This window comes from Phaethon aethereus (genome assembly GCF_964289735.1).
Source record: "Phaethon aethereus genome assembly, chromosome: 17".
NCBI classification, from domain to species: domain Eukaryota; kingdom Metazoa; phylum Chordata; class Aves; order Phaethontiformes; family Phaethontidae; genus Phaethon; species Phaethon aethereus.
Window position 1 is genome coordinate 2610642 of NC_138593.1, and position 12334 is coordinate 2622975.

The 12334-nt window shown below is 37.5% G+C and overlaps 1 protein-coding gene across 1 annotated transcript in view; it reads left to right on the forward strand.

Annotated features, from left to right (window-relative positions):
• CLIP1 (CAP-Gly domain containing linker protein 1) overlaps positions 1 to 12334 on the forward strand; it is a gene marked incomplete at its 3' end in the record, with an annotated part of 60684 nt that overhangs the window by 18488 nt on the left and 29862 nt on the right. The window contains exons 5-11 of the mRNA XM_082007910.1: positions 211 to 408; positions 790 to 893; positions 2780 to 2840; positions 4053 to 4085; positions 8322 to 8426; positions 9948 to 10892; positions 12150 to 12266. Of these exons, the coding sequence (XP_081864036.1) occupies positions 211 to 408; positions 790 to 893; positions 2780 to 2840; positions 4053 to 4085; positions 8322 to 8426; positions 9948 to 10892; positions 12150 to 12266 (1563 nt within the window). The remainder of the gene's footprint in view (positions 1 to 210; positions 409 to 789; positions 894 to 2779; positions 2841 to 4052; positions 4086 to 8321; positions 8427 to 9947; positions 10893 to 12149; positions 12267 to 12334) is intronic.

The following is a 12334-nucleotide window of genomic DNA, read 5'->3' on the forward strand; positions in this document are numbered from 1 at the left end:
CACTAGCTGCTGATTGCCACAAAGCAGTCTTAATACACATGTATGGCCATTGTTAAATTTTAGAAAATGAAGTAAATTTAAATGTAAAAGGAGATGATACAGTAGGTTACAGAAAGGAGTTGCTTTACTAACCCGATGTTTGTAGAGTCTGGAGATATCCCTTGTTTTCACTTGATACAGAATGATTTTTAACATATTTGCTTTATGAAGTTGACAGAAACATCCTCCCGGTATGCAAGAAAAATTTCTGGTACCACAGCCCTCCAGGAGGCACTGAAGGAGAAGCAGCAACACATTGAACAGCTCCTGGCAGAAAGGGACCTGGAGAGGGCAGAAGTTGCAAAAGCAACCAGTCACGTAGGGGAAATAGAGCAGGAATTAGCACTTGTTCGCGATGGACATGATCGGGTAAGAGTGATGTTGCTTGCTCTTAAAATAGAGGCTTTTATACAATTGACTTAATTTCCAAAATTGTGTTTTCGTATTGAAAAGGTACTGGAGTAAGAGGCGTTGTTGTAAAACTAAAGTAGTTCATACCTGTGACATCTTCCTCGTGGGAGCTTTGCCTTTTTGAGATAGCAATCTACTTCATTTAACTCATTTTTGTTGAACTTCTCTACACATCTCTACAGTCTTTTATTATATACATATTTGAGTATGGTAACATTCCCGTCCCTTGGCCCATCACTTTACCAAATTGTGATTGTTGAGGTACAGATACATAACTTGGAAAAAATTCACGTGTTGCCTAACTAAGTGGATTTTGTTCTTATTCCTCCTGCTGATTAGCATGTACTGGAGATGGAAGCAAAAATGGACCAGCTACGAGCTATGGTGGAGGCTGCTGATAGGGAGAAAGTGGAGCTTCTCAATCAGCTTGAGGAAGAGAAAAGGTAGCCCAAAACTGTCTTTATTAGTGTAACTCTGTTAAAAACAAACTTTGCATTAAAAGCAAGTGCTGTGGTGATTTTCAAATATGAAACAAATTATGAATAATGCCGATATGGGTAATTATTGTATCAAATAATATTGCAGCTTCTTAATACTAAAAAAAGCCCTTTCTTAAGTTTGGGGAGGGAAAGCCAAAGAAAGTGGACTTGCATAGAGGCTGTAACTGTTTTTTATAGCTGAATTTTATGCAACTTGTTCCTGTTAGTATGACTTTTCCTCATAACCATTTGAGGAAAGGAACTGAGATTACCAAATAGGTAAAATGAGGTTAGGAAAGGAAATAACCTGATAAATTGTTGGGTCAAGGTTAGGTGAGGAAATAATCTGATAAATTGTTCTCGTGGGTTTGGAGTTCTTTTGAAAAGCAAGAATCTGCATAGAAACCCATTGTGAGTCTGCCCTGTAGGCTTGTGTGCACCCCTGAAATCAGTCAGATGTCAACCTTTCTGAAAGGCCTGCCTGAAACTGGAAATTGCAGATGAGAAAGTGCAATGGTAAACCCTGGGCAATTCCTTTACAATTTTCATGCTGCCTTTTTATCAGAACCACTCTAACTGGATTTTCAAAACAAGCAGGAGAGTTAGGTCTGGAATTATTTGTATATTCTCTAGGAAATAATGCAGTGGGTTTTTAAATCTAAAAAAAAAAAAAAAAAAAAAGGCTTTGCAGCATGTCCAGTAGCCTGGCTGTGGACCTATTTTCGCTGAATGCCAGGTCGGTGGGGATCTGTTTTACCGCAATCCTCCATGGCCTTGAGCTCACCTTCAGCGTGTTGCTAGGCAGCGTGACAGTGCCGCTGTGCTCCTGCTACCCATTCACCAAAGTGACATCCTACAGCCGGGAAAACGTTTCACGGCTTCAGCAGTGTAATATTTCTCCTTCCTCCTAACCACTCTAAGCTTATTTACTTTGAAAGTTCTCTGTAATGCGTATTCAAGTCAGCCTCAGCAGTGACTTGAAGTCAAATAATCTTCAGTCCTCTGTTTCCCAGAGCACATTGGTGAGACCCACTTTCAGTAATAAGTTCTTGTTGTCCTTTTAGACATCCATCACTTGTAATTCTCTTTGCAGTTTTCTACATCTGTCAGCCAAGCTGCAGGCACCAACAACATGTGTAATTCAAAGGAAAGACGACATGCTTGTCTCTTCCTTTGCAACATCTTCCAGTGTTGAAAGGATCAAGGGGGAAAGAGGAGATCTGGCCTCTTGTTCACTGGGGTATACCAGGGCCAGGGGAGGGAAGAAATAACTTTGTACACATTTTTTTTTTAAGTCAGATATTCGCTTGTCAGCTCTGTCTTCTCATTCTAAGACTCCTGTATGGGCAAGGCGAGTCAGTGTTCTTGCTTGGGCTCCCATTCTGCATCTTGCAGTTCATCTTGGCACCCAACGTATGTTTGTCTGTGCTAGAGTTTTGACACGAGTTAACCAGTGGACGACTTGAAGGCCCGTGGGTGTGTCCTAACTTTCTGACTGTTTCTTAGACAGAATATGAGATCACACTGTTCATTTAGGTCACCTCTTTTGAGGACATGCAGAAGAGTGAAAGAATGATGATGACTTAAAGGTTTTCTTTCTAATTCGTCAGAAAATGCATCACAATACTTTATAGAGCTGCGGGAAGACTGATGCCTTTGTCAGTGGTTGTGTTTTAAGACAACGGCTTTCCTTCTCGTTGCCTCCTAGGAGAGATTTGTCCTTAATGTTTTTGGCAGTTTGCTGGTACCATCAGAATGATGTCGCTGTAGTTCTGATTTTCACTGAAAAGTGAGCTTGAAAGCATTTTCTTTCAAAGTTATCTGAATGTTAATGAATTTTGTCCCCACAGGAAAGTTGAAGACCTTCAGTTCCGTGTGGAGGAAGAATCCATTACCAAAGGAGACCTAGAGGTAAAATAGCTCCAGCTTTGTAGACAGGATATATAGTAGGACACAGAAATGCAATTAGTTCAGATTAAGTGTGCTGTGTTCTAGAAGAGGAGGGCAGGGATGATTAATAGATGCAATACTGGTCCAAGCATATGCAAAGCACATGAAAGTGGTTCCCAGTTCTACAGTCCTTGAGTAAGATAACTGTCCAGGATTGCACCCTTAATTCAGTTACACTTCAGCAAGGGCTATACTGTGGAACAGCCGTAGTTGTTTAGAGTAATTAATTCATAGAAAACTCTACTTTTTGATACTTGATTGTACATTATATGTTACTGATATTTCTGAAATTGCTTAAAAGTATCCACCAACAAAAAACTATTTTGCAGTTATGAAATTGCAAGTTAATATTTATTATAAGTACAATAAATAAGACTAGTCTTATTATTTATAAGACTAGTCCTGTTTGTCTTAGATAATTTTTTTTAATAAACCCTGTGCTTTCCTTAGGGAAGATTGATTAGCAAAGCATGTTTTGTCCTGAGAGGTATTGTACACAAAATCTAAACAGCAATTAATGTGTGCAGTTTTTATCTTTCTACTGTTTGCATAACTATAACATTGGGCTAAAACCACAGTATGTTATTACACAATCAGAATAGGAAACACTTGAGGAAGGAGTACTCTCAGATATTTGAACCCTGCCAATTTTTATCCCAAATTTCAAATTAAAAAGCAAGGTACTTTTTAGTTGTTCTGCTCTGTTGTTGTCCAATCAGAAAAATATTAGAACCTATTGCACAGCATAAAGTACATACTTAATTAACTCATGTTCCTGTGAACCGTTTATGATCAAAGTGCTAGCCTTATGGAAATTATTCATTTCATATAACATTTCTTTTATTTTAGTCTTCCATTCATTTTAAGATACCTATTTAGAATCTTCATAGAATGCTTCTTTTATTGTTTAGTCCATGGAAAATGTTAATTTTTTATTTTTTGTTAAACTGGGCGATAGTCATGGCAAACCGTCTTAAAGACTGTGGTTTGTCAAGCTACGTAACTTAAACTTTAAACGGAAACTTTAGACAGAAACTTTAAACTTTCGGTTTAAACAGAGTTTACACTGAATTAAAGATAATGCAATGTATCCTGTTGTTTGTGTTGGAATGATAGTGCTAAGTCTGCAGGTGAAATATTTCTGTTTGTTTGTTTTTTTAATTTTACTGATAGCGAAAGAGGCAGATTTCGGAAGACCCAGAAAATGTAAGAGGGCACTTAAATGTGCAGAGACATCCCATGTTAACAGATTGTGTGCAGAAAATGCTTATACTTATTCACTAACTGCATAATCTGTTATTGAAACATTGACTCTAGTATTTGTGTGCATGTTGCTTTCAGAGCAATTACAACATCTATCAAAAAGAATGTGTGTAATGACTAAACGTTGTAATCCTCATTAACCGAAGAGAGGGCGAATGTGTCATTAGAATTCTTTAGGGTCAAAAACTTTGCAACTAATTGAAGAGTGTAGGAGCTTGTAGAAAATGACTGTCCAGGATCTTGAAATGTCTTTCATTTAAAGGTAGGATGTTAGTTGCTTTCTTCACAAAATTCTGCATGTTTTCCTATGAGCTCCTACTGCTATTCAATAGATGCATATGCAATTAGCCGATTAATTTTTCTGAGGGGCAAAAAAAATGGGAATTTTTTCCACCTCCCCTTAATTGTTTCAGTTTTATGCTGTGAAATGCTAAGGGGAGAGATGACTAAAAGTATCTGACGGATTAGTGTGCAAAGCTATGTGTTTTTACTGAATCTTCCTGTAGCTTCTTTTTGAATTAGGTAGGAAAAATACACGTTACTGGACAATAGAAATTGCCCTACAAGACATTTAAGCAAGCCTCCTGCTTCCGTAGCTCAGAATAGTGGGATTTAAAAGCCCTCTCTTTGATTGGACTCAGGAAAATTTGTCCCAGGCTGCCTCCCCAGCTGAGATAGGACGTTCTCAAGACTAAAACTGGTTTCCTGCTGTGCATTCTTAGGTGTTCCTTTTGCGAAGCTACTTCAGCGATCTGGGTCTCCTCTATTCTTCCAATCAGGCTCACGGTGTGTTAGAAGTAAATCTGCATGTGCCCTTCCTTTCTCTTGTTTTGTGCACTCCTTGTTTAATCCTATCTGTACTCCTGATTTCCCTATTCTAATTTTTCCCATAAAAATGGACATCTTCACTCTCTAAAGGACAGAAGTGGGTGATCACTTAGTTTCTAGGCTTATGCTTCATAATGTCAGTCGTGTTCTGTGATTGTTATCCCAGCACGAAGGGACTGAAGGTCATCTTGCCCCATCCTGGAACTGATTATCAGCATTTATGGCTTCAGCACAATTTCACAGTTTGACCTATAGATGGAGAACTTAACCGTAAGGTTTATTTTGAAGTGAAAGAGTAGCTAGAATACACAAATGCTGAAAATAGCTGGTGACTGCTCTCTGAAGTTTATTTGAGTGGAATTCTTTAAGGTTCAAGGCAGAGTAAGGCTCATCCCGTTTCCCTATCACTCTTAATGTACCTGCGAAGCTTTGGAGAAGGTGAAGGTGTTTCCTTTTTGGGCTTGGGGTTTTTTGGAGGGGTTTTTTTTCTGTTTTTCTTTTCCATCCAAGTTAAGGTTTACAATCAAATTCTTTTCTTCTTGTTAATGGTACTCTGCTCTTCTCAGTTTACGGTGCTCTGGGTTTCCTCAAAAAGGAACATAATCATTTAGACGTTTCTCTCTAAGTGATCAGGAGGGAAATTTGGGTGATTCAAAAATTTGCAGTCATTTTTACCTTGGGAAAACTGGAGCCTGTCCTTTAGAAATCAGTCTTGTTTAAAGGATGATCGCTCATCCCTTAAATGGGGAAAATGGTGTCTGGCAAAGATCTCTGGTGTTTTGGGTTTTTCTAATATTTTATTTCATTTTAGTAGGATTATTATTTTTTTTTCCCTTTGTAATATAGAAGAGATGGGTTTTTAAAAAAACAAACAGTAATCACTGACAGTATATCTGATCTTTGCGGTAGTAAAGCAGTGTCTGTAAAATTAATGGTGTTAATTTTTATATTAAATTTATATTTTATTTTAATAAAAAGTCTTATAAAATTAATAGATCAAAGTGCTTTGGATTTTATGTAGCATAGAAAAACTTAAGAGAGCATATTTTGCAAAGCGATGCAAAGAGAATTCTGCAACTATCAAGTTTGGGGTTTCTTGTTTTTTAATAGATCCCTTTAGTGAATTGGAGCAAGAAAGGTATGAATGTTCAATTTTTAAAAATAGATTACTTTTCAGACTTACAATTTTATTGTGGATCAGAAGTAATACTTACTGGTCTCATGAGAGGGGACTGAATTAGAGCCACTTATAAAATATTGTTATTTCCCTTAGAATACTTAGTTCCATTTTCAAAGGCTGTGGGAGGCAAAACCAGAAATCCATGTTCTCATGGGGGTTTTTCCCCACATACACTGAGGATCTTCCACTGATAGAGAAAGGAACCTGCTATGGAATTTCAAAAACTAGACAAATCTAAGAAGGAACTGTTAACGTTTGTGGATTTTAGTATTTTGGACCTAGTAACTACCTAGCAAAACAGCCAACTGTTTTCAGCTGGAAAGATGTTTAAAAAATTAAACCAGATGTCTGCATGCTTTTGTGAAAGAAGATAACTTGATGCTGTCAGAAGGAATACTGTGTTTGGAGGAGAACAGGCCTGAAGCAAAACAAGAGGCTCATCCCCATCCCACTTGCTCTGCAGAGACGACGTAAGATCTTTAACTGCTGTGGCTCGTTTGGAAGCAGCACTAATCAACTTGTCACTCTGTAAATAACACAGTTCTGTAGGGATTTTTAAATATTACATTACAAAGATCAGAGAAGCAGCAGTGTCCTGCCAGCTGTGCACACACTGCTGCGCTGTGGTTTTGGCAGCAGCGTGGCTTTGGAATTATTCACACGTCTTTCTGCCTTTTCGGATTCTCTCAATCCAGTATTCAGTGGGTCGCTGTTCAGGTTGCAAGACTCTCTTCTGTTAATAGCAGTTCATAGGGTTTGGGGGTCACTGTTATTTTTTTCTGCGGTAAATTAAGCGTGGCAGTTAAGCTGTGTGGAGAACTTTCATCAAGACTGATGGATGCAACTTCTTTGGTTAAACACATCTTACCCTACCCAGGCAGAACTTCATTCAGTCTTCTTCTGGACATCCACCTTACTCTCGATGTGGGCAAGCTCTGAAAAGCTGCTCTTTTTGGAAAAGACACTATGAAGCAACAGTAGACTTTCATAATCCTTTTAATTTGGATTGTTTAGTAAATTTCTACTAACTGTGACCTGTCAGGATTGACACAATACTCACATCTCGGCACTTCAGAAAGAGGCATGGCACCCGATTCTTACCTCTTTATATTGCTTTTTTCTTTTTTCTCCGCTCCCTCCCTTCCCCACCTCAGAGGTGCAGGTCAGATTTGAACTAGCTGCTGGACTTTACCTGCATCTTTCAAACTTCAAGCTCTCTTGCAGGTCTCTGGGAGTATTTGGGTGTCAAGCCAGAATATCCGATACTCTCTGTTCTTGCTAAAAATTCTACCCCTTCGTAAGCAAAAGGCAGGAGGTACCTGCTCACTTAGTTTCACCTCCTTCTTGTTAGGAACCTAGTAGAATTACAAAGTTCTTACATTTTTGTTCCTTTCTTCCACATCTTGTTCAATGTATTCAGACTTCAGGAACTATAGAGCAACCAGACTGATGCACTTTTTCACCTGGTTTTGGAGAATCTTAACTTGCGACTTCCTTCCTGAAGGAGGAGGAGGGGGGAAAAACTAGGAGCGTTCTGCAGTTGTAGACCACCATTCTCTTTCTATTCAAATCATTCCTACCACAGAGACAAATGAACTTTAATGTTCCCAGTCGTACCAAAAAGGATTTTTGTGGCTGAGACTTGAGATACAGCTACTATTTAAAGAAAAAAAAAAAGTTTTGATTTGTCACATGAGCTTCAGTGGTGAATTTTGGTCCCCTGGTTCATAACTAAATCATTTATAAAATAAACTAAATACACTACAGAAAAAAGTTAGTGGGATGACAAGGAAAGGGATTTATCATCCTGTTAGAACAGGTATAGAAATACATACACATATATATTTTTTACATAACTATTCTAATTTGTGCTGAAAACTTCATGTACTGATAAATAACTTCTACTCAGCTGCATGAAACTTTTTTGTTCATATTCTTCGTTTGTGATTTTTTTCTACCTTTTTTTTTTTTTTTTACACGTCAGTCCATTTACACTTTCAGTTCATCTTTCTCATCCATAGCGTTTCCCTGTTCATTTTATCCACTGCATCTTCTCTGCTCATCATTGGTAGAAGATTCTGGCAGCACGGCCTGCATGTGGCTCCCTCCTCTTGTGCTGGCATGTGATGGTGGCACCGTTGTGTTCTCTTCCTTTCCCTTTTTACTAACAGACGCAGACCAAACTGGAGCATGCCCGCATTAAGGAGCTTGAACAGAGCCTGCTCTTTGAAAAGACCAAAGCTGACAAACTCCAGAGGGAGTTAGAAGACACTAGGGTAATGGTTTTCACTATTTAAATAACGACTGATTTGTGTTGTGGAAGATTTCTGATGACACAGTCTGCTGGGTATAACACTTGCTGAAACAGATCCTTGCTCCTGCCGTGATCAGTACCTGCTATAGATGTAGCTGAAACACTTTAAAAATTAGCATTAATTTTGAGCTTCAGTGGTGTGTGTGCGTATGCCTGTATATATGTACACTCATTTCTTCAGAAGAATTCAGGTAAGATGTCTTAAAACTGCAAAAGTAATACTTGAATCCAAGTCAAAAGTAGCAAATGGGGCTCTGAATTGACATAAAGAAATGTTCAGTTGTTCATTTTTAAATGCAAAGTTCATTAAATCCCAGAAAAGGAAGGTCCACTGTGCCAATGCTTTTAACATGAACTTAGTATTTGGGGCTTGGTTCCTGAGGTCTTAAATAGTTGTTGTACTACTTGCTTCGCTAAATCATGATTTGTAGTGGCTTTTTAGTTCTTTTTTTCCACCCATGACAATCTTTTCATGGATATCCCAGTAGCATTAGTACTGCTGTTGCCCGTCAAGATATTACTAGACGTACTTTGTCCCAAGTCAGAAGTTCAGCAGATGTGAATTCTTAAAGATGGATGGATGATGGATAGGTACATATTCATGCTTGCACATAATGGCTTTTCTTGAAGTTGAGGTAGGGGTGAATCTTATAGAACCAGGAATGTACTCTGTAATAAGTACTTTTAAAAAGCAATTGCAGGTAAGTAATACCTTTTTCAGGATGTTGGTATAATAAGGAGACTTAAACAGTAACTTCCTAATTAGAAATAGTTGTGGTAGCTTTGCATGCTTTTCCATACCATAAGCTGCTTCAACAGTCAGTGAAAAACTCAGATAATGTGAGAACCCTTTTTCAGAGAGAACAATGGAGTGGCTATAGAAGGAGTTTCAGAGGATTTGTAGGCTAAAAATATGTTTGTATTTTTGTCTGACAGTTTCATAGCTGGCATGAGATGAATTTGGAAGCAATTATTTCGACAAAAAAAGTCCTCAGGGTTCTCCTTTTTCAGTCTGCTTTAAAATGGTACTGAGAAACATTTTGTTAAGCATTGATAATATACACAAGCGTAGTTTGTAAATGGTTTAACAAGTTGGTATTTCTAGATAACTTCAGAAAAATGAATTTAAATAAATTCCACCTTCAGAAAGAATATAATATGCATGTAATACAAAGACATGGACGTTTTCCCTTTTTTTTAAAGCAATGATTTATACATAAACGAAACAACAGTTGGTCTTGTTTCACAGCCTTCCATGTAAAAGCAGCATTTGCTTTTACTTTAAGATTTCTTTAGAATTTCCATAGAAATAGGAGTTGGCAGTGAAACTCGGAGGTATTCTAATCCAAAATACTGACAAGAATATACTAATGATGTTACTTTTGCAACACTTGGTGGTTTCTTTTCAGTGAAGCCGAAGTGTCTTTGTATTAAACATATCTTGTAATTCTTTCTTCTTTTCTTAAAATACTGTTAATCATAGGTGGCCACGGTATCAGAAAAATCTCGCATCATGGAACTAGAAAGAGATCTAGCGTTGCGGGTGAAGGAAGTAGCTGAGCTTCGAGGGAGATTAGAGTCTAGTAAACACATTGATGATGTGGACACTTCTCTTTCATTGTTACAAGAAATAAGTTCTTTGCAAGAAAGAATGGCAGCAGTTAGCAAAGAACATCAGAATGAGATTAATTCACTGAAAGAGAAGTTTGGAATTAGTGAAGAAGCATTGCAGAAAGAGATCAAATCACTTTCAGCTTCAAATGAGAGAATAGCAAAGGAAAATGAATCCTTGAAAACTAAGCTTGATCATGCCAACAAGGAGAATTCCGATGTAATAGAGCTGTGGAAATCGAAGCTGGAATCTGCAATTGCCTCCCATCAGCAAGCAATGGAAGAACTAAAAGTTTCTTTCAGCAAAGGTGTGGGAGCTCAGACAGCAGAATTTGCAGAGTTGAAGACTCAGATTGAGAGGATCAAATTAGACTATGAAAATGAAATGTCAAATTTAAAACTGAAGCAGGAAAATGAAAAATCTCATCATTTAAAAGAGATTGAATCACTGAAAGCAAAACTGTTGGCAGTCACAGAGGAGAAAGAGCAAAACCTGGAAAGCCTGAAGACCAAACTGGAAAGTGTGGAAGATCAGCATCTAGTAGAAATGGAAGACACTTTAAACAAATTGCAGGAAGCTGAAATAAAGGTAAAGGAGCTAGAGGTACTGCAAGCCAAGTACAATGAACAAACCAAAGTTATTGATAGTCTTACACCACAGATCAAAGCTGCTGAAGAAAAGCTTTTGGACCTTGCTGCACTTCAGAAAGCCAATTCTGAAGGTAAATTGGAAATCCAGAAACTTAGCGAGCAGCTTGAGGCAGCTGAGAAACAAATTCAGAATTTAGAGACTGAAAAGATTTGTGGAAGTAGCAAGGTTTGTATCAACATCCATCCTTTTATTTTTACTTTGTTTTTATTTTACATTTGTACTGTTCCAATCTGCTATAGCAAACTCATCACAGAAAAAAACAAGTTTTATTGAATGCATATCATAGTACCATCTGAGGAGGTTTAGAGAAAGCATTAACCGGGTCATGTCTCTAAACAGGTTTCTAATGCTTGGTCTGCACCACTAAGCAAAACAAAAAAAAATTCTTTCTGGATTTTCTTGCTGCAGGCTTCGGCATGCCTCTCCTGAAAGCTTTGTGTTATGGAAAAGTTAGTTTGGCTTATTTGAGATAAGAATCCACATATCTTAATATACATATATCTCTCATTGAACAAGATGATGAAGAGGCAATTAAAAACAAAAGAAAGCAAAAAGGATCCTGGTGGAACTTTTCTTTAAGACAAGGGTATGCAGTGATGTTGGTAGGCACTGTTTCACAGCATTTTGAAGTACAGACTGCAATGTGACACATCTTACCAAGATTTTCCTTGGGTTTGGATGAAATGTCTCTTAAAGTTGGTAGCATGGCATTCAATACTTGGAAGTTGTTCTACCACTGCAGCTAGGAATAAAAGTGCTAAGATACCATTTCATTTTAGGGGTTCCCCCACATCCCCAAGCTCTGCATGACCTGACAAGCTAGAGCTCTGATTATAAGAGTAGTAGGAAAGTAACTGGAAATAACTTTCCTAAACCCTTCACAGATGGTTCCAAAATACTAGATTTCTACGGACCTTTGACTCTATTTTTAAGGCCACACGGGGTTTCTGCACTACCCCTGGGTGTGGTACAGAGCCTTTTGAAAAATTACATCCCTGTATGTGTATTGGTCTGAATAGCCAGTTGAAGCATAAATGCTAAATTGTTCAGTTAAAAATTAAAACAATAAAAAACTAAAACTACTAATTCAACTGATGGTGTAACTTTGTTTTGAAATTTTGAATGTACTCAAAAATGTCTGCCATTAAATAATGTTTTCACCGTTAATTCCAAAAGAACTAAATTTTCATGATTTCAAATACATTCCAAGATGCAGTTACTACTGTGATGTATGTAGTCATCAGTGGAAATCAGCTTTGCTCAGTTAACACATCACTTTTTTTTTCCTTCAGTTTTTTTTAATTTTTCATCTTACAGTGATTTTAGTATTATAGTTACTTCTTTTAGATTCAACTTTTAATTTTTGTACTTCTTCATTCATATTTGTAATTTTATTTTACTTCATTTCATCATCTTTGTCAGGCTAGTAATCTGGCCAAAGAACTGCAGGGCAAAGAGCAAAAGCTTCTTGACCTTGAGAAAAACTTGAGTACAGTAAATCAAGTTAAAGATGCTTTGGAAAAGGAACTTCAAGTTTTGGTGAGTAATACCCAAAAATTTTGACTTCATCCTTTGGATTTTGGTTTTCATGGTGAGATTGTAATTGA